The 19,449-nt window shown below is 37.6% G+C and overlaps 1 protein-coding gene and 1 pseudogene across 3 annotated transcripts; both read left to right on the top strand.

The window, feature by feature from the left end:
- The first annotated feature begins 1,222 nt into the window (after window positions 1–1,222).
- LOC135597682 (cyclin-dependent kinase E-1-like) lies at window positions 1,223–15,094 on the top strand. 3 transcript variants are annotated; one of them, XM_065090989.1, is made up of 17 exons: window positions 1,223–1,512; window positions 4,186–4,296; window positions 5,486–5,589; window positions 5,721–5,763; window positions 5,845–5,943; window positions 6,684–6,753; window positions 6,838–6,932; window positions 7,080–7,113; window positions 7,194–7,275; window positions 7,375–7,452; window positions 7,645–7,692; window positions 11,087–11,119; window positions 11,309–11,417; window positions 13,698–13,913; window positions 14,010–14,079; window positions 14,265–14,299; window positions 14,772–15,094. In XM_065090989.1, exons 1-15 carry the CDS (start codon window positions 1,306–1,308, stop codon window positions 14,076–14,078), a joined length of 1,398 nt encoding a protein of 465 aa, XP_064947061.1. In that variant the 5' UTR covers window positions 1,223–1,305; the 3' UTR covers window position 14,079; window positions 14,265–14,299; window positions 14,772–15,094. The 3 variants fall into 3 exon arrangements, with proteins under 3 accessions (XP_064947061.1, XP_064947058.1, XP_064947059.1); XM_065090986.1 differs by having other exon boundaries at window positions 7,194–7,278; XM_065090987.1 differs by lacking the exon at window positions 14,265–14,299 and having other exon boundaries at window positions 7,194–7,278.
- A 418-nt stretch (window positions 15,095–15,512) lies between these two features.
- On the top strand, window positions 15,513–17,179 carry LOC135596666 (uncharacterized; annotated as a pseudogene).
- Window positions 17,180–19,449: the final 2,270 nt, after the last annotated feature.

Raw genomic sequence — 19,449 nt, 5'->3', positions numbered from 1 at the left:
AAGCAATAGGTTGTCACCCTATCATGGACATTGTTGATCTTAGTTTATCTTGTGCTCACATGATACTATAGAAAAACAAGATAACGAATTAGTCTTAAATATTATATAAAGACCCATTTAGTCATATGCTATCTAGGTAGCTCATAGATGCTATGATATTTTATACCACAATCCCTAAAACAGCTATTTGGATAATTTTATCTCAATAAAAATCAATCAAAATGGGAATGTCAAACTTACTATAAGCCCTCTACATATCGTATAAAGTACGAACAAAATCAAAATACACACATATATATATATATATATATATATATATATATATATATATATATATATATATATATATATACAAGCATTCCCTTTCACATCGTTTTTTTTATCTCCATTATTTGTGGATCTTTTATGAACATGAGAAAAGCTGTATCACTCATACATAGACGAGCACCATAGACCAATTTTTTTTTTTTTGAAGTAGGGACATAATGCAAACACAGATTGATCGTACAAGAGTCGTACAATCAAAATAATAATAATAATAATAATAATAATAATAAAAATAGATTTAATGCACAAATATATAAAAAACAAATATAATACCTAAATATATATAATTTTTTTCAGGATTTAAGATAATTTAGATTTCAATAACATGATTTTAATATCAATTAAAATCATAAACTATAATATGAAAATTTTAAATATCAAAATTAAAATTATTTCAACATAAAATGTACGTACCTTTCCAAGTTGGAACGTTCCTATTCGGACAAAGTAATTGTTTATGTTAACATAGAGATACATCCCTTAAAACTAAATAATAATCCTTCACGTCTAATTTTGTTAGTAAATAATATAATTTGTTTTTGGAAAAAAGGCTATTTTTGTGAAAAGGAAAGTATTAAGGATACATTTGAAATTTAAACGTGATCTCTTACTCACATGCGTTGCACGTGACAGTCTTAATTAAGTGAATCCACCCGCCCGACTTAGCTCCGGAATGATCAGATGCAGTGATGGTTATATAAAGCCTTGGATAAAAAGAAATGGGGGGCGTGATATTAGTTTCCAGAACACGTGGTTAGTGACCCGAAGAGGATGCTCTCATCATCAGCAGCATCACACGGTCGGTCCTCCTCCTCCTCTACCCCACCAACTAAAACGACCGTCTCACCGGCACGGTAATAATATTAATTACAATAACCAGAGAGTCTTGCAGCGACAAGGGCACAAAGGGGGGCGGCGTCTCGGAGAGGAGGAAGAGGAGGAGGAGGGCAGGCGCGACGCCTCCGCAGGAGCGGAGAGATGGGCGACGGCCGCGGCGGGGGAGGTGGAGGCAATCGACCGGCGTGGCTGCAGCAGTACGAGCTCGTGGGGAAGATCGGGGAGGGGACCTACGGGCTGGTGTTCTTGGCGCGGACGAGCCTCCGCAAGGGTTGTATTGCCATCAAGAAGTTCAAGCAATCCAAAGAGGGCGATGGCGTCTCCCCCACCGCCATCCGAGAGATCATGGTGCGTATCTATACTTTTTATCGATTCTTTTCGTTGGTTGGTTGGTTCTGGTGATATATCAAGTCGGTGGATCTTGGTCCTCAGGGGCTCAAATCTTAAGGCTGCTCTTTTTTCCCACCTCGAGGCTATAGATCAGAGACGACTATAATGGTTTATATGTTAGTTTTTCGTATTACAAGGACGAGATGAGTTCCCCTCCTCGAGAATAGTTGGGAGACACAACTGTTTTAGTTGATAGGTTAGTTTTTAGTATCGTAAGAATGTGTTGTAGATGATATTTGCTATTTAAATGCCAACTTGGGATGGTCAGGCGCAGTTTTTTTGTGCATGAACACGAGATGCCATGCCCAGTAAATGGAGGAGGTGATTGATGAAAACACTGATGTCCAACCAAAGGATACACTAAGTGGCTTTGAATGGTTTCTCATCTTATTTCCTATATCATGGGCGGCGAGAGGATCAAACAGTTTTATAGCTTGAATTATCTCAGTGGAGGTAGAATTTAGTGTTTAGTTGTTACTTTTATAGAAACACATGGATTTCATCAATTTAAGCTTTATATGATTGCCTGTATATTAGTGTTTTTAGTAGGCGACCAAGCCCTCGCCTAGGTGGTCGGGTAACGGGAGGTGAGGCCTGAGTGCCTCGCACAATCTCTGGGCAACACACTTCACCGAAGCGTCGCCTAGGTGCTCACCTGAGCCCAGGCGCCTAGACATTGTGCGAGCACCCGATTCGATGCCAGCGAATCGAACCAGGATGTGTAATTTGATTCGATCGAACAATAACTTAGTTGGTTTAATTGAACCAACTAAACCTCATAGTAAAACCCCCTCGACCCCAACCTCGACCTAGTGAAAGTATAACCCGAGACTCTCGTTAGTCAACCTACCTTCTCCCCTGTCGTTGCCTTTGCACGCATCTCCCTCCGCCATTAATGGATAGGTTTGAAGCTTCCTTTGCCGTCGCTGCTTTCGTGCACAACTCCCTCCACCACCGAGGGACAGGTCCGAAACCTCCTCTACTGTTATCTTGTCATGGGCTTAGCTAGTTTTGCCTAATTCGTGCGACATCCTTGCATGTCTGTCTGCAAAGGCTTAGCCTCTCCGAAACTTCTCATGATCCCTTAAAGATCTACAAAAGAGAAGAGTTAGAGAAAGTGTTTAACTCAGGATCCACAAGTAACCATTTTAGCAAACACTTGATAGGCAATGCAAGTTACAAACATGGACTTTGCAAGATCTGAACGGTCACATGACAAAAGTCCAAGGTGGTCCACGTGGTCCAAAGTCTCCACAAGTGCTCATATGACATTGTTGCAGAACAAGGCAATGGACCAACCCTTGACACTACCCGAAAGGCCCATCTAGCCATGTGTTACCTAGGGAGCTCTTGGGTGTTGTATTGACTGACCCTTCGTACCACTCTACAGAGTTAGAACTCTCAAAATGGTTGCCTGGATGGCCTGTTTTAGAGCAGTTTTGCCTTTGCATGACGATTGCACACAACCTGCGTGTACAAGCCTGAAACGACCACCAAAGCTAGTCAAAATGAGGTTGGCGAACCTATTGCAAGCTCTCTATATGTTGTGTAAAGCATGAACAAAATCAAAAGACGCGGACATACGTAAGCATTACATCAAACACTTCGTTTACAACTTTATCCATGACAGATCGTAGGAAGCTACAAACTTGTCCCTGGCCGGCAAGTTGATTTTATTTTATATTATGATTTTATTTTTATAATTAGTTGACCTTGCACCAACAGGTCCCTCTAATATATGATAGAATTTAAATTAGCTTCTATAAGAAATATTGGATGAAATTTTATTTTATAATCATATATATCAATTGTAATATATACTTTTTATATTTTAATATTTGAGAGCCCTTCGCTTCGCTCGGGTGGGTGCCTAGGCGAGTGCCTAGCGCCTCAGGTGTTTTGAAACCTTGGCGCCTAGCTTTAATTTTAAAAAACTGTTGTATATTAGAAATGATCCATACTAGGTATGCTGTGGCACAAGTAGGAAGGGGCTATCTGTGCAATGGGGTTGCAGCCACATCATGGTGTCGAGACACCAGTAGATTGGGCCATATGCATATTAGGATTTAATTATGGGCTATGTTTGAGCATTGACAAGCACATTAAAACTTAAGTGCAGGAGTCACATCTCAGTTTATTCTCACATTTGATGTTGGCAGAAAATTGAGTTGGTTTACAAGCTAGATGCATCTACTACTGTTGATTTAGATTTTAGTTGGTGGTTCAGACTTTCAAGTTTGTGGATGCAGGGCTATAACAAGCACATGGTGTCAACCACATCTGATAAAACAACATTTTAAATATAACACGGTGGAGATGTGTAATCGTATATGTGATAAATAGTTTCATGTTTGGTAAATGATGTTTAATTATTTTTGCATTGCTCATCGACTCATTAGTTGCTCATTCTGCAAATTTTTGGTTTTCTTTGTGGCTGGTTATAATGCATGTGCACAAGAACACAGAATATTAGATAGAATCTGAAGAAAATTATTAAAAAAAAGATTGAACATTCAATTAAAATTTCAATTATTGTACACAAACATAGCCACTTTTGTTTTAGTGGAGATGAATCTGTGTACCAGTTTATATTTTGTATGATTTTCTCACATTATTTTGTTGTCACTGCAGTTATTGCGAGAAACTTGCCATGAGAATGTCGTCAAATTAGTGAATGTGCACATCAATCATGCGGATATGTCTCTCTATCTAGCATTTGATTATGCTGAGCATGATCTTTATGTGAGTATGCTTATTATCTTGTCAAGAAAAAATTTTTGTGATACCAGTATTCATTGATTTCTATCAAAAGATGTATTTATTTGGATGATAAGCATGTAATATTGTTATATAAAGTAATATTAAGGAATAAAACTGGTAATTTGCTTGTGAATTTACTGAAGAGGAGGTTTTACAAGTACTGTTCGAAAGCTTATATATCCATTAGTATTCAAAATTTTATATGCCACATGAAGGTTTCTCTCTGTGATTTGGGTGTCAAGGATTTAGGTACATGGAAACAACCTCTTTGCCCAAGGCGTAAGGTTGGATTTATTCACCCTTTCCAAACCCTATTTAAGCAAGAACCTGTATATTCATCCACCTATTATCCACTTAAACAAAAAAAAAAAAATCAATTACTGTTTGCCAATTGTGATAAATATTAATTACTTGCTTAATTCTCCCTCTTGTTTTCTCCATGGCATAAGGGGTCACTGTATTATTCTCCTTATCAGACCAACCTCTCCTGTTTTATTCTATTGAAGAGTATTTTACTTATCTCTGATGTACTTGTTGACTGTATTGCCTCTACGATCTCTTCGTTGTTTACTGCTGGTTTTATTTGTTTTCATTTGTTTTAATGCCATTTATAGTGTCTTCTCTTCAATTTATTGCTCCTGTTTCTATTGTGCTCTTTTGTTACTGTTGCTTTTGGCTTCATCTTCGTTTTTCTCCGCTGATGCTTTTCCTTCTCTCTTAAAGCTTAAATCTATATTATTTATCTGAGATAATATCTTAATCTAGATTGGACTAAAAATAAATACCTGCTTGCTGCATACTTTTTATACTTGATTCTTGCTGATAAAAACCATGATTAGGTTATTGAGATATGAAAGGTTAGGAAACAAATTTATCACTTGCCATGATATGGTGATGAAAAAAAAATGAAAGATGGTGTCATAGTTAGTGAATAAACCAATTTAGATGGTGCAAGCTGATGAAAGGAAATTAAACAAATCATTTGGCTCGACTATAAGAGAATTATACTCCTTGATTGTGCAGTTGTAAAACATAAACATAGGTTGGGCATGCCAAATGTTTACTTAAGGCAGTAAAGAACTGGACCACATTGTTATGCTATTAGAAATTTCTGTTATTGTATTTCTTAATTGTCTCATCACTTTTGTCCTTTTATGCTTATGCACTACAGGAAATCATTAGACATCATCGAGAGAAGCTTAACCATGGCATCAATCAATACACTGTAAAGTCATTGCTCTGGCAGCTTCTTAATGGACTAAACTATCTTCATAGGTGACAATTATAGATGCAATGACGCCATGGATTCTGATATTATATGTGATATTGCTACCATCGTCATCGCATATACATCAATAATAAAATGTTAGAATTGCTGAAATTGTCAAGAATCTTTTTTCTTGCAGTAATTGGATTATACACCGGGATTTAAAGCCATCAAATATTCTGGTATTTCTTGATTGCATCTTGTTCTAAGTTAAAAAAATGATTTCTTTATCTTTCTTTAAGTAGGACTTTGATCTGTATCAGGTTATGGGTGATGGGGAAGAACATGGAGTTGTAAAAATTGCTGATTTTGGACTTGCTCGGATCTATCAAGCTCCATTGAAGCCCTTGTATGAAAATGGGGTAAAAATTGCCTTTGTCACATGCAAAAAAATTCAGCGTTGAGTAGCTAGTTCATGATATTATTTATCTTTGTCAGTCAGTTGTTTGAGATTTCATTCTATTTCATGTCATGCTAACTTTCATACTATTTCTAGTTCCACCTACTCAGAACATCCTTGGACATATAGTTCTCTCTCTATCTAATTATAAATTTTTTAAGATCTTCTGTTTATCCTTGTATGTCTGTTATATAGCAGATGCCACCTTGTTTGGAAAAGTCTCTGATATGAATGATTTGCATTACAAGAAATTATGGAAGGAAAAACTGTTGTTTCTTTTTGTGTATCATGGAGGTCCCAAAGTATTAAACTTAAAAGTTAATCAAATTAAAGGTTCAATGCATGGAAAGATGAAGTCATGACCCATATTGAATAATAGGGTAGAAATGAAAGAGTAGAATATGTTGAAAATTAAAATCTTATTAATTTTGTCTGGCACATGCTTGCTATGAACTTAGTATATTAGAGTTTTTTTTTGTGTTATAATCTTTAGCTTTATTAAGTTACTATATGGCTTTTTGCCAAAGGATATCAAGAAAGATATATAATCCCAGGTGATGACTATAGCTGTTTCTTTGTTGAACATTCATATTTCTTGTTATCAGAGGATGGTAGCTATCCTCCTATCTGTGCCTATTTTGTTTTATTCTGGGCAAGTACCTTGCTCACAAGCTCATCTGTTTGGTGTTTGTTAATGAACAGGTTGTGGTAACTATTTGGTACCGTGCTCCCGAGCTGCTACTTGGTGCAAAGCACTATACAAGCGCTGTTGGTATCCTGGCATATCATATGATGCTGGTTTAAACTGGTCATAAATTCGTAATGTTAAAGTTTGAGACCCTTAAATTGCATTTAGATATGTGGGCTGTTGGATGCATTTTTGCTGAGCTATTGACTCTCAAACCATTGTTTCAAGGAGTAGAAGTCAAAAGTCCAGCCAACCCATTTCAGGTAACAGTTCTTTTTCTAAGATGTAAATTTTCTGGCCCCTTGTCTTTCTTAATCTTCGATTAGTTTCACTGGAATATTTTATTTATCATCAAGTGTAGTCTTTTTAATTTTATCCAGTGATCTCTAAATTCTGAAATCCCTTTTTAGCTTGATCAATTGGACAAGATATTCAAGGTCCTAGGTGAGTGAGCATCTCATGCATTTATGTATTCCTACTATTTTTCCCACAGAAAAAAAAATATAAGCAATAATTTCCTACAGGGCATCCTACACCTGAAAGGTGGCCTACAGTGGTCAATCTTCCGCATTGGCAAAATGACCAGCAACATATACAGGGCCATAAGTAGTTAGTTATCTCTCCTTGACATTAGGGGAAGCAATTCCTTTTAAAAATAAAGTTACTTGACTCAGTATAAATCTTTTGAACTTTTATTTTCTGCAGCGAGAACCATGGTCTTCATAATTTTGTTTCTGTGCCTCAGAAAAGTCCTGCATTTGATCTGCTATCAAGGATGCTGGAGTATGTAATTTTTCTGAAACATCAGAGTTCTTCACCATATTAAAAACTTTATGGTCATGTTTGTTGTGGTGATGATAATACCTCCATATTGTTCATTAATTATGATTCTTCATTTGCCTGAAATCAGATCGAATGGAAAGATCTGTTTCACATTGGGATCGTAGACTCATGTGAAACTTATTTTTTTGTCAGATATGATCCTCGAAAGCGGATAACTGCAGCGCAAGCTCTGGAGCACGAGTAAAGATTTTCTTAATTCTTTTTAAATTAAATTATCTCCTGTCTTTTTGTCTTTTGTTGCTTGTCAATGTTGAAGTGGCTCTTGATGATTCTTCCGTATGACTAGGCATAAGTCAAGCCATATAGACTAGTCTGTTATAGGCAACAATATGGCATTCTATAAGGCATTATTGCTTTCTCTTATTACTTTTGTCTCTGAATACAAAAAAACTTGAAAACTGATGCTGAAAGCATAATTAGTAAACTTAATTCTGTTTTTTGTTCCATGGAAGTGCCTTCATTATTTCTGGTCATAAAATTGACAATTTCCCACATCCAAAAATCCAGAAAATTTTGCATTCTTTTCCTTGATTTACTGGAAGATGGTCTAGTTGTACACATTAATTTATTCACAAAAAACTCAATTCTAAGTTGGCTTGCCTTGTGATAATTATAATTTAAACTTAAACCATATGTTGTAATTTTTGTGATATATTATTTTGCCAAAAAAGTTCATGAACTTCATGAAGCATTTACAATTTATGAAAACCCACTTGTATTTTATAGAATTAACAGAATTTTTTAATTTTCTTTGTAATTTGATGACATGAACTGCTATAAAATTTTTTTATACAAATCGAATTCCGTTTATACCTATTTACTGAGATTGGCAACAAGAATTGTCATGGAAGTGTTCTATACAAATTTATTTCACTTGTACCTGCTAAATGACAATGGCAAACTTAATATTCGTTGTGCTGCATATTCCAGCAATGCCATATATGGGACCCTGTTCATTGTGTATTCTGATCATTGAAGGAGTATAGAATATATAGGATTGCCATCCTCATGAATAGGATCAGAGAGCTTGTCATATCGTTTGTTGCTTTTGTCTAAAGTAAAAAATAAATCAATTAGAGAGCAGACAAATGGGAAATGAAATTAGTTTAACTGCTTGAGTTCATCATGGCTAGTTTAAATTGTGGAAAAGCTGATAAAGTCTTGACTGCTTGACACCTCATTGGTATCGGAAATTTTACAAATTTCCATAGATCTCGTCAATAGACTTATTGTTAATTAGGTTGAAGAGGTCAAGTTTAGAGCTTGTGCGGGAATTATTTGAGATTTGCAAGATAACTTGGAAGAACTAAATTATTTAGCTGTATTTACTTCTTGCATATTACCAATAGGGGTATAAGTTTTGAGTCACTTGGCTTTTGCTAGACCAGGTACATGATCATCTGGCATTAAATTGTATAACTGTCCACTTAGGATTGCTCCTGTTGATTGTATATTGTGTTCATTAAAAGTTCATGAGTCTGCATGAGCTAGGTTACTGTAGGTAGTCATGCGATCAGTTTTAGTTGAGAGGAAATGAACAATTTTTTTTAAGGTGGACTGTGAATGATATAAATGTGTCAACTGAACTTCTCTAGTAAGGGTTCTAATCCTGAAGATTATGGCTACATGCAGTAAGGCATCAGTACCAATATCAAACTAAGGTATGGAATTACTGGTGTATCACTATAACATAACGAAGAACATCATACTTTTGTTGCGGTAATGTGTTGTTATAATCAAGGTCTGTCGTACCGTATCGTACCGGCGTTTCGACTCGAGCTCGGTACCGGTACGGTACGGTGTACCGCTCAGTATACCCAGGTGTACCAAGCACTGTAGAACTGCTACAGTGCTACAGCTACAGTACTCGGTACAGGGCGGTCCGTGTACCACTGGCCTGTCAGACCGGTATGTACCGCTCGTACCGGGTGGTACGGTCCGGTACGACAGACCTTGGTTATAATCTGGTCCGATGAGATAATTGACCCATTAACTTTCTGAACCATTTCTTTAAAATGTGTAAACCCATTTTAATGGTAGGAGACTCATCTAGTTCTTATAAATTCATTCAAGTATTCTCTTCATCCCGATATGAGACTAAACTGGAGAGTTACAATCTTATTGGTGTTGATGTCCTCGTGAGGAACTAACATAGCCAGCCCAGAATTAAACAGTAGCATTATGCACGTGAGGCCCAAACCGATGATGGTTCACAAGCCCCTTAGTTTTATCCATGGATAATCCTTTCCTACTTGAGCTTTCACCATGCCCAATACTAGGTTGGTAATGAAATAATCTTCACGATCTGATTTCATGAGATGACTGCCCTGTCAATTTGTTTAACCTGAACCACTTATTAAAGATGCTTAAGCTCAATTTAATGATAGCATGTCTATCAATTCTTGTCAGTCAATTTAAGTCTTTACCTGCTTTCGATATAGGTCTAAATGGAGGTATTGTGTCCTTGGAATTATTAGTTTGAATCAATCACAAAAAAATCAATTATATGCATGTTTGGTTCTTGCAATCCTGTGTTAAATAACTAACTACAGCATCAGAATGTTTTTTTTCTTCTCACTATATAAAATCATGCTGAAAGATTATGATGATGAACCTCTGTGGTTGCGACAGTTTATTTGGTGAATACATTGTGGATGATAAAGAGATGCTGTCACATATTTAACTTTTGATAGCAGGGAATTGTTTTATCAATTTGATCTCTGATGTTAAGCTTGGATAGATCACATTTTCTCATGACAAGTTGATGGATCACTTACCCCCTAACTTGATTATAGTAGGCCTTAAAGCACATGGCCCTTTATGCTTAAGCCAATGTCACTATTGATTGACCCACTAAGTCTTGTATTAACTCATGATCAACTTCCTGCGTGAATAATTGGTGTCACAATATTGCCTACTTTAAGGTTGGGTGTCTTGATTCAAGCCCATCAAGTAGCATATATGCCTAGAATTATTTCCTACCAGGTGGCATGTGGGACAACAATAATGTAGTGGTGGTATCATAATGTAACTTGCCACTTGTATTATTCATAAATATTTGTTTCCTACTAGGTTAGTAATTCAAACATCCTCTATTGTTGGTTGTTTTGACACCATAATTTCTACAACATAGCTCCACAAACCTCTTAGCACAAAAATTGAAATTGAATGTGTTGTGGGCCATATATTTCATGACTTAATGCTTAAGTGTAGTTGTTAATAGTTTTCTTGTAAAGTCTTAAATACAAATTCAACCCATCATCAACCTCCAATGTGTAGCAGATTTTGATAAAATATTGTGCAGCAAGGATTTTCAACAAAATTCATCTCAACCCTGCAGGATAACAAAATTAACTTGACAATACTTTATATTTTCACTTATCATTTACATAATTTTGACCCTGCAGCTGTTGGAAAGTTTATTCAATGCATTCTTTTTGCGATGCATGTATATGTTTAGGTTGTTTGACAATTGTCGAGTACCTTTCTTCTCTAAATTTTAGATGTGTTACTTGGAATTAGAACACTTATTTCTATTCTTCTATATGAACATATTTTCTGTTTGGCTTTTCAGGTACTTTCGGATGGATCCTTTGCCAGGACGGAAGTAAGTTATTTTCTGTTCATACTGCACAGACTAGGTTGCATCTAGTTATTTTTTTCATTTTATCCTATAAAGAAACATTTGAACTCATGCTATTTTCTCATGAATGCCTGGCCTTCCATGATTTGTAATTACACATTTCACCTTTGTCTTCTTGTAATTTAACAATGCAAATTTGCTGTGATTGCTCAGTGCTCTGGTACCATCTCAACCAGGAGAAAAAATTGTTAATTATCCCGCTCGTCCAGTTGATACTACTGCAGATTTTGAGGGAACAGTTGCAGTCCAGCCTTCTCAACCGGTATGCTAAGCAGATAGTGAATGTAGTCAGCAGTTTTAATCATGAATAATTATATCCTTTACTGAACTTTTGGAAATTTTGATGTTAATGCCAGATACCAAAGTGTTAGGATTGTTACATTTGGCAATGCATCGAAGGAACACACAAGTACCTAAGTTTTGGCTTGTTGTCCTGTTGGTTTATTGCAACACAAATATCAAAGCCAAGATAATGTTATTCCTTGGCTTGAAAATAATTTTACTGGTATCAGTATTTGATACCTTGATCACAAGCCAACTATTAGTAAGCCAGCATGGGATTTTTATCACCAAAAAGGGTCAAAATCGTGAAAAAGACAATTTGGCCAACTACCAAAAAAGAACTAACAGAAGTACTTCAGAAAATGATATTCAGTATTATGAATCTTTTGTAACAAAGGTTTGTCTTAATTTGAAGTGCAAGCAACGATGTTCAAATTTTGATATTGATAAGTTAAGATTAAATGAATGGTAGAAAAGGGGATAATAGAAAGGCTTGTTAGATTATCTCTTCTCAATAAGGCCTATAATGCTGTACTGCATATTTCATAACGTATGAGGTTGATCAATTCTTGTCTAAGTTTAATACTTTTTGGTTTGCATTTGAATTAGTAGCAACTGAAGGGAATTAATTTGTTGTCTCATGGAATAGTTGTTTTAAGTTTAGACAGTTCATTGTCTTAATATCCACGTAATTAGTCTATGCATGGACCGAATTCATCAAGCAAGCTTTATTTTTTATTTTCTCAATTGAAGTTATCAAAAGTTTGGCTTGGTTTTGGTATATATTGCTATTAAACTTTTTCAACTGAACAATGAACATAGTTTTATCAGCCATTTGAGGCTTGAAGTTACATCTCCATCTCAGCTTTTTCAAAATAGATTTGTGAAAGCTTGGTCCAGATGCAAAAATTACAAACTTGTATTGTGCTGTATCGAACTGTTATTTAATAGAAACCAATTGTTTTTCAATTGTTGTAATAATTGATGTCACATTATTGTACATAGATAGCAATTGTATATTTGGAATTTGGATGTTGGAGGAAAAAGAAAATTGCTCGAGAGTTTTCCTGATTAGTGTTGAATTGTTTATGATTGATTATTCTAAATTTTTAGAATTAGTGGTATGAACTACCAAGTGCACCATAATACTATTTTGTCTGTTTGTATTTGGCAGCTAAACAAAATTGGTAGGGTCAAGTCAAAAGCTGGTTGTGTATCTTGCACTAGAAAAATGTGCATTGACAAACTTTAAACGATGCCTGAACTGGTATCCTCTTTGCACACCATGGAACTTATTGGGGAAAAAATATTCACATAACTTCTTTAAGAAGGAAGAGACTATTGATTTTCTGATATCCTCCAACCATGAACTTGTTAACAGAGTTAGCTACTATGATTAACCTGGTCCACATGCTTACAACTCTTGCTGTTGTCTGATTAACAAGTTTAAGATATCTATCTAATTATTTAACTTGCCACAAATAGTTTCAACAATAAAAAGGATAGATAACTTTTATGATCTTATCATAATGCTCTGATCCTTAAAATGTTTACTATTGTTTACGACATTCCACAAATTACGACATTCTTTATTTAAGTGCCCCATTGCAAAGTTCTACTCCATGAAATCTGGTAACAGAGAGGAAATACATCTGTAAGGTGTTACAGTGGCAACACAGAGAAGGATAAACTCTACCAAGGTAGCAATGAAGTCTGTAATATATATATATTTTTTTGATAAGGTCTTGAAGGCTCATCTCCTTTTATCTTGGTCAAATATAAGTCTACTTAAAAGTATGATGCAAATTAATCTACCTGGTTAGAAATAAGCTATCATTGTACGAGAAAACTCATTAAGCATCTACAATAGGACTTGAGTTGTATATAACCAAGTCTATTCAAAATACAATACCTATTGTTCGTGAAATGTTAAAATGGGGAAAAATGCAATATCGTTTCAGTTCAGACATAAATAATGAACAATGGAGTCTGAAATGTGGCATGTTAGGAACTTACATTTTTTTTTTTATATCTTTGTTTTGTTGGTTATGTACCACAATTCAATTTTGCAACTACTTTGTTTTGTTTATAAATCAAGCCCATCTACATTCTATAACTTATTGTCGTTTATTTATTGCCTCAATTTTCCATTTAGAATAATCCATGTAAATGAAACAAAAATTTGAGGACCATCCTGAATTGGATTCTGCAACTATATGGCCTTCATTTATTTTCCCTGATCACATGGTTCTATTATTAGGTATCTTCTGGAAATGCTGCTTCTGGTAATGTAGCAGCTGCATCTGTTGCGCCTCCAAGGTCTATGCCTCGGCCTATTCATGTGGTTGGAATGCAAAGGATGCCGAACACAGGCATGCCGGCTTTTAATGTTGCAACCCAAACTGGTGTTGGTGCTCCTACTTCTGGTAATATTCCAATGCAAAGGGGTGCTGCTGCTCAGGCCCATCAGCAACAGGTAGTCTTTGCAGCCATATGTTTTTTTCCTGTTATATGCACTTATTTTTCTAATTTGAGTAATTGTATGTTTATATATTCTCTTTTTTGGGAACAGTTGAGACGAAAAGATCCAGGGCTGGGAATGCAGAATCCTGGTTATCCTCAGCAGAAGAGGCGCTTTTGAGGTAATTTACCGATTCTTATATCTTGTTTCCTAGGCTTACAATGTTGCCATCCTTTTTGAAATGTTTGCATGATGGGTCCCTTGTATACAGAGGTCCTGGAAAGGTGCATCCCACATGCACCTCTTTTTGTTTATAAAAAAAAATAATGTCAAAGTCAAAACTAAGTCAAATTGTATCCTTGGCAGGAGACCAAATTGCAGGCTGTAAATATCTTCTTAAGGTACAAATCATCCTACTCATAACTAGATATTTGCTTTTATTCAATTTCCTTAAGTGATCTCCTCCTGCCTTAAACATACGCAACTTAATTGTTTTTTTAACTTTTTGCTTCTTTGGTATAAAAGAACATTATCTTTTTGAAAGATGATGCATTCATGACATTGAGGTTTTGTTTGATTGATTCTGTAAGGTTTTCTTAGATCAAGTGAGAGAGAAATTTTATAAGATGAAATCTGTAAGGTTTTGTTTGCATTTGGTTGTTCAACTGTAGTGTTTCTTGAATCAGTGTGTGTCAGTGATGCTTCTCATGGGAGGCTATTCAAATATCATGAATCATTTTGATTTAGTACTTGAGAAAGCCAAAGACAGTAGCCGTGTCTGGTGATGTTAAATTTTGCAACATGCACCTCATTTTATCTATAGGTTTCATATGCAATTATTGGCTTTGTTTGCATGTCCCTGCGTTGTCACAGATCCTAATGTGGAAGAAAAGAAAGGCACCATGCTCGGCCGACGAAAAAGTGCAGTGCAGATGCACAAGAAAGAATCAAGGATGCCCTGTTGCGGCACACCGATCTATCTTTCTCAAAGATGGTGTTCTAACACTGTTCAGTAAGCTTGTACAATATGGGAAGCTGGAATCACCCAACATATACCATCCATCACCATATGCAATCATATATTTGATTGACCTACTGATCTGATCTGAGACGACTGTGGTTTTCCACTTTTTTCATTGCTACGTTTGTAATTTGATCTTGAATTTTTTGGAAGACATTGTATGTTCCTGCCCCAATTACTCTTCCTAGTCATTAGAGTTTTATTCATCCAAGTTCGCATTTAGTCCCACGTTAGTCGGAGCGTGAAAAGGTATAGAGTCTTAAACCATTAGGTAGCTTTAGAAAAATTTTGTTTAAATGGTTTATCTTGGAGAAATTTTTGAATAGATACACTCTTTGCAAGTTCCTTGAGATATCACTTGCAACACTTGCTGTGCCTCTGACGGCCATCCTGTAGTATAATGATCAATCAATGTCGTTTTTCTACTCTAATATAGAGTTATGACCTCCTAAAGATGAATTGAAAGCAACATACTTCTTTTTCATTTTAGAAACATCAAAAAACACAAGTAATACCCACGGAAAGTACTTCTTTTTACCTTTTATTTTTATTGGTAAAATTAATATCGATAGGTAAATGGATCTAGATATTTTATTTTTGAAATTACAGAAATATTAATATAAATCTTTAAAGATAATTACAATGGGTCATTTGTAATTAGCCGTGATATCTACGGCTAATACGGTTATTTTATTATGAGAAGACTCACAGTCAACTGACAATCGACGACGCCGAGCTCCTGACCATCGAGGGCGAAGCCGTATCGGGCAAATGGTCACAGAAGACGGCCATATGGCACACCGCCCCTGGTCGGACCTGCCGGCGCGCGCGCTTCTCGCCGTCCTTCGCCGCCTCCCCTCCCTCCTCGATCTTTTCGCCTTCGCTGCCGTCTGCCGCTCCTGGCGCTCCCTCCGACGCTCTTCCGCAGCCCTTCTCTACCTTTCCTCCCGCCCTCCTCTCCTCCTCCGCCCCCCTTGTCATCTCCATCGCCGCCAAGCTCGACCTCTCCTCGCAGCTGACGGGAGCGATGGCTTCTCCCTCTACGCCCTCGACGACCTCCGAACCCCGTACAGATCCCTATTTCCGGTTTCGTCCGCCGCCGCCGACCTTTGTCTCGCCTACTCCCACGGCTACCTCATCCTCCTTCGTGGCCGCCCCCGCAGCGACCCCGTCCTCGCCGACGTCCTTACCGGCGCCGAGATCCTCCTCCCGGCTCTCCCCCCTGACCGCGTCTCCTTCTATTACGGGACCCTCACGGCGCCACCGGCCTCCCCCGACTGCTGCCTCCTCTTCTACTCCAGGTACTCCCTCATGTGCTGCCGGATAGGAGAACCTCACCCGGAATGGGCACGGCTTCCCCTCAGGAAGGGGCAATCCTACATCGCCCGCGTCCTCCGCTTCAAAGATCGTATCTTTGCCATAAGCAACATCGGAAGGCTTCTAACTTTGGAGTTCGTTCCCGAGTTCAAGGTGGAGCGGCTGGACGTAGGAGGGCTTCACCCGCCGCCGGCTTACGATCGGTGGCACTTGGGGCCCCAGCTGGTGGAGTGTGGGGGGGGGAGCTTTTGGCGGTCCTCTTCGTCCAAGAGGGCCGCCCGTGGATCACTGGCATCCATGTGTTCAGACTAGACTTTGGGAGGATGGAGTGGGCGCCGGTGGAGAGCTTGGACGACCACTGTTTGTTCATCGACTGCGGAGGTAAATGCCCTGTTTCCGGCGTCGATCCGAGCTGCTGGGGAGGGAGAAGCAACTGCGTCTATGTGGCGGCGCCTGGATGCGATGCAGGGGTGGAGTATTCCTTGGATGACAAGACCTGGAGCCAAGTCTCCGTGAGTAGTGGTGATACCATCTCCAGAAGGCTGTTGTTTCGAGCACAGTTTCTGGCACGGTTAGGGGAGCCTCGATGGCCTTCCCCTGTTTGGGTCTATCCAAGTCTCTTCTTTTGGAGGGATGGCATGGAAGTGTAGTCGTGTCAATTACATATGTGGCTTGATAACTATTTGCAGCGTATAGTTGCAGCGACTATATTTCTCATGAGATATAGTTTGGAGACAATCTAAGCTCGGTGTCCAACCTCGTCATAAGTTTGTTGTCGAGCGAGCGAGTGGGGGATTCGGAAAATGACTCAGTAGAGGAATAGATTTTGAGGATTTTGGGTAGAAGCATATGATTTACTTAGGTAGATCAAAGGGTACAACTCTATTGTCTGTCTTTGGAATTAATTTGTAAAACGATAATAGTTATACCAAATCTTCGTGCATTTGATGTCAACGTTAAGATCACGAAGAATTCAACCACATCATTTATTATGAATAAATTTAGATGATACTTCTAGATTCAATCATATTATTATTGAGAGATGCTTCACGGTCTAATTTCATTATGTTATCATTAGACAATATTTTATGACTAGATTCAATTACATCATTATCGAGAGACTGTTTCGTAACTTGATTCGGTCGTATTAGTCTCCTCCCATAATAACCAACTCGAGGTCGATGAGGACGAAGAAGAAAAAGTAGAAAAAAAGATTTTAAATCTCTTATGAAAGGGGGTGAGAATTCGTTGAATATGCGAGTTGATTGACCATTGAGTTTCACCATAGACCCTACATTTGTCTAATGATTTGACCGAAAAGATAGAGTAAGGGCCTTTGAAGATTGATCACTAAGACTAAGACTATCAAGTGTCCTCGAAATTAAATTTAGTTACGAAGCAATCAAATTCGATTATAATGATGCCTCGACAATGATTCTGACAAATAATACGATCAAAACCGACTTGTTTAACAATAAAAGATGTATATAAAATATTTTTCCGATAATGATGCGATCGAAAGGCTCGTTCGAGGAAGATTGGGGTTAGGTTGTTTGGGAACTCCTAATAACCCTTCCGGATGACAGAAATCTACACTAAAGTGTTATGGAGTTTTGGTCATCAAGCTGAATTCTGCATGCGACTGATGTCCGAGTCGGATCTGATCCGCTTGCGACAGGCTTTCCGTAACGGATCTGGAGACCTTTGGTTTTCATACCGCCTGTCGTTTGGTGGGTGAAACAACTCCAAAAAATATTAATACGCGACAAAATGATCCAAAATTTGACTTGTTATTCTACGCCGCCGTGGCCAGACTTGACTGCGTCAGGAACAGCAATCTCGGCCCTTCACGTGGTGATCTGACCGTAACCCTACATACACTGTCCCGAGCCCCCCCTCCTTCCGAACTGCCGCCTTCCGTGACGCAAGATAGCTGCTTCGGCGTGGTCTCCTGAGTTCTTGGTGGAATCTTCTAAGGTTAGGGTTCCATCTCGAACGACGTCTCCGCTCTCCGATTCTTTATAATTGCGCTCGTATTAGTCTTCCTCACCAAGTATTCTCTTCCGGGTCGTCTTCTCCGTCGTCGGCCTCTCCTCCCAGTGCGAGGAGGCCGGGGTTGGGGATTCTGTTTCGTCTAGGGAAGGCGGTGGGCCCATCATAATGGGCTTGGGCCTTTAATGGGTCAAAATCCCACCATTTCATCTGCTAGTATACGCATCTACGCTCCAACGACACGGCCGCAAACACACCAATTTATTTCTCTGTCATTTATCCGTTATTATAAATAAAAAGATTTAAAATACTCTTATTTGATAGCGGATATAAATTTAGAATATTTAATCTCTTTTAAGGTTTAGATGGTCTAATTAGTATATATTAGATCTGTTAAAAATAATTGTATTTGAAATAATATCAAAAAAGAAATGTTATAAAAAATTAAAGAAAATTGAACTATTATATTTAAGACATAAGTCATCAAATATTCAAATAATATTATTTTTTCTTAAAACAAACTTGCTCTTTTCACATTTATTGTCATTCGATTAGTGTATAGTTTGACCAATCGGTCCGGTTCGGATTTGATAACTATAATAAAAATAGATGAAGAAAAAAAAAATAAATTATAGTTTCACAGAGGTGTTCTCTTATTAGGTAGATTTGCTATGATTACTTAAGAAGATTTTATATACTGTGCATAGGAATGTAATTCTTGTATCACAATTATTCTATTATGATTGTTGTTTGAGTTTTGAGCGTAAGACTATGAGATTTGTATATTCATTATTTTTATAGTGAATTTTCTCTTGTTTGTCCTATGATTTTTACCTTTCAAAGTTTTTTTTATTCATATATAAAGTTTCTTTTTAATCCCATCATAACTAACCGATGGATTGATTCGCCGTTCAACATCTCACCGGTCTTGATGATGTTCTTCGGGGGAGGCTCTTAAAGGCTTGCACGGCACCGAAATGACCAAAGATTAGATGCTGTATTTGCACGGTAATCTTTGAAATCTCACCTACCCAACACGAGTTTGGTGGCTCAATGATAACATCATTAGAGAGGTCAATCGCTGGACGAATCATCGATTCCCACTTGTGAAGTTGTTTATCAACCGAGCTATGCCGAAAAATAGTTTGAGAGTGACGACGACTTTGCCGAGAAAGACTCATTAGGCAGCTTCCGTCGGACTGCACTAACGTGACTCCCAAT

This window comes from Musa acuminata, chromosome BXJ1-11 (assembly GCF_036884655.1).
Source record: "Musa acuminata AAA Group cultivar baxijiao chromosome BXJ1-11, Cavendish_Baxijiao_AAA, whole genome shotgun sequence".
NCBI classification, from domain to species: Eukaryota; Viridiplantae; Streptophyta; class Magnoliopsida; order Zingiberales; family Musaceae; genus Musa; species Musa acuminata.
Note: the sequence above shows the minus strand (reverse complement) of the source record. Positions and strands in the feature narration are given on the sequence as shown.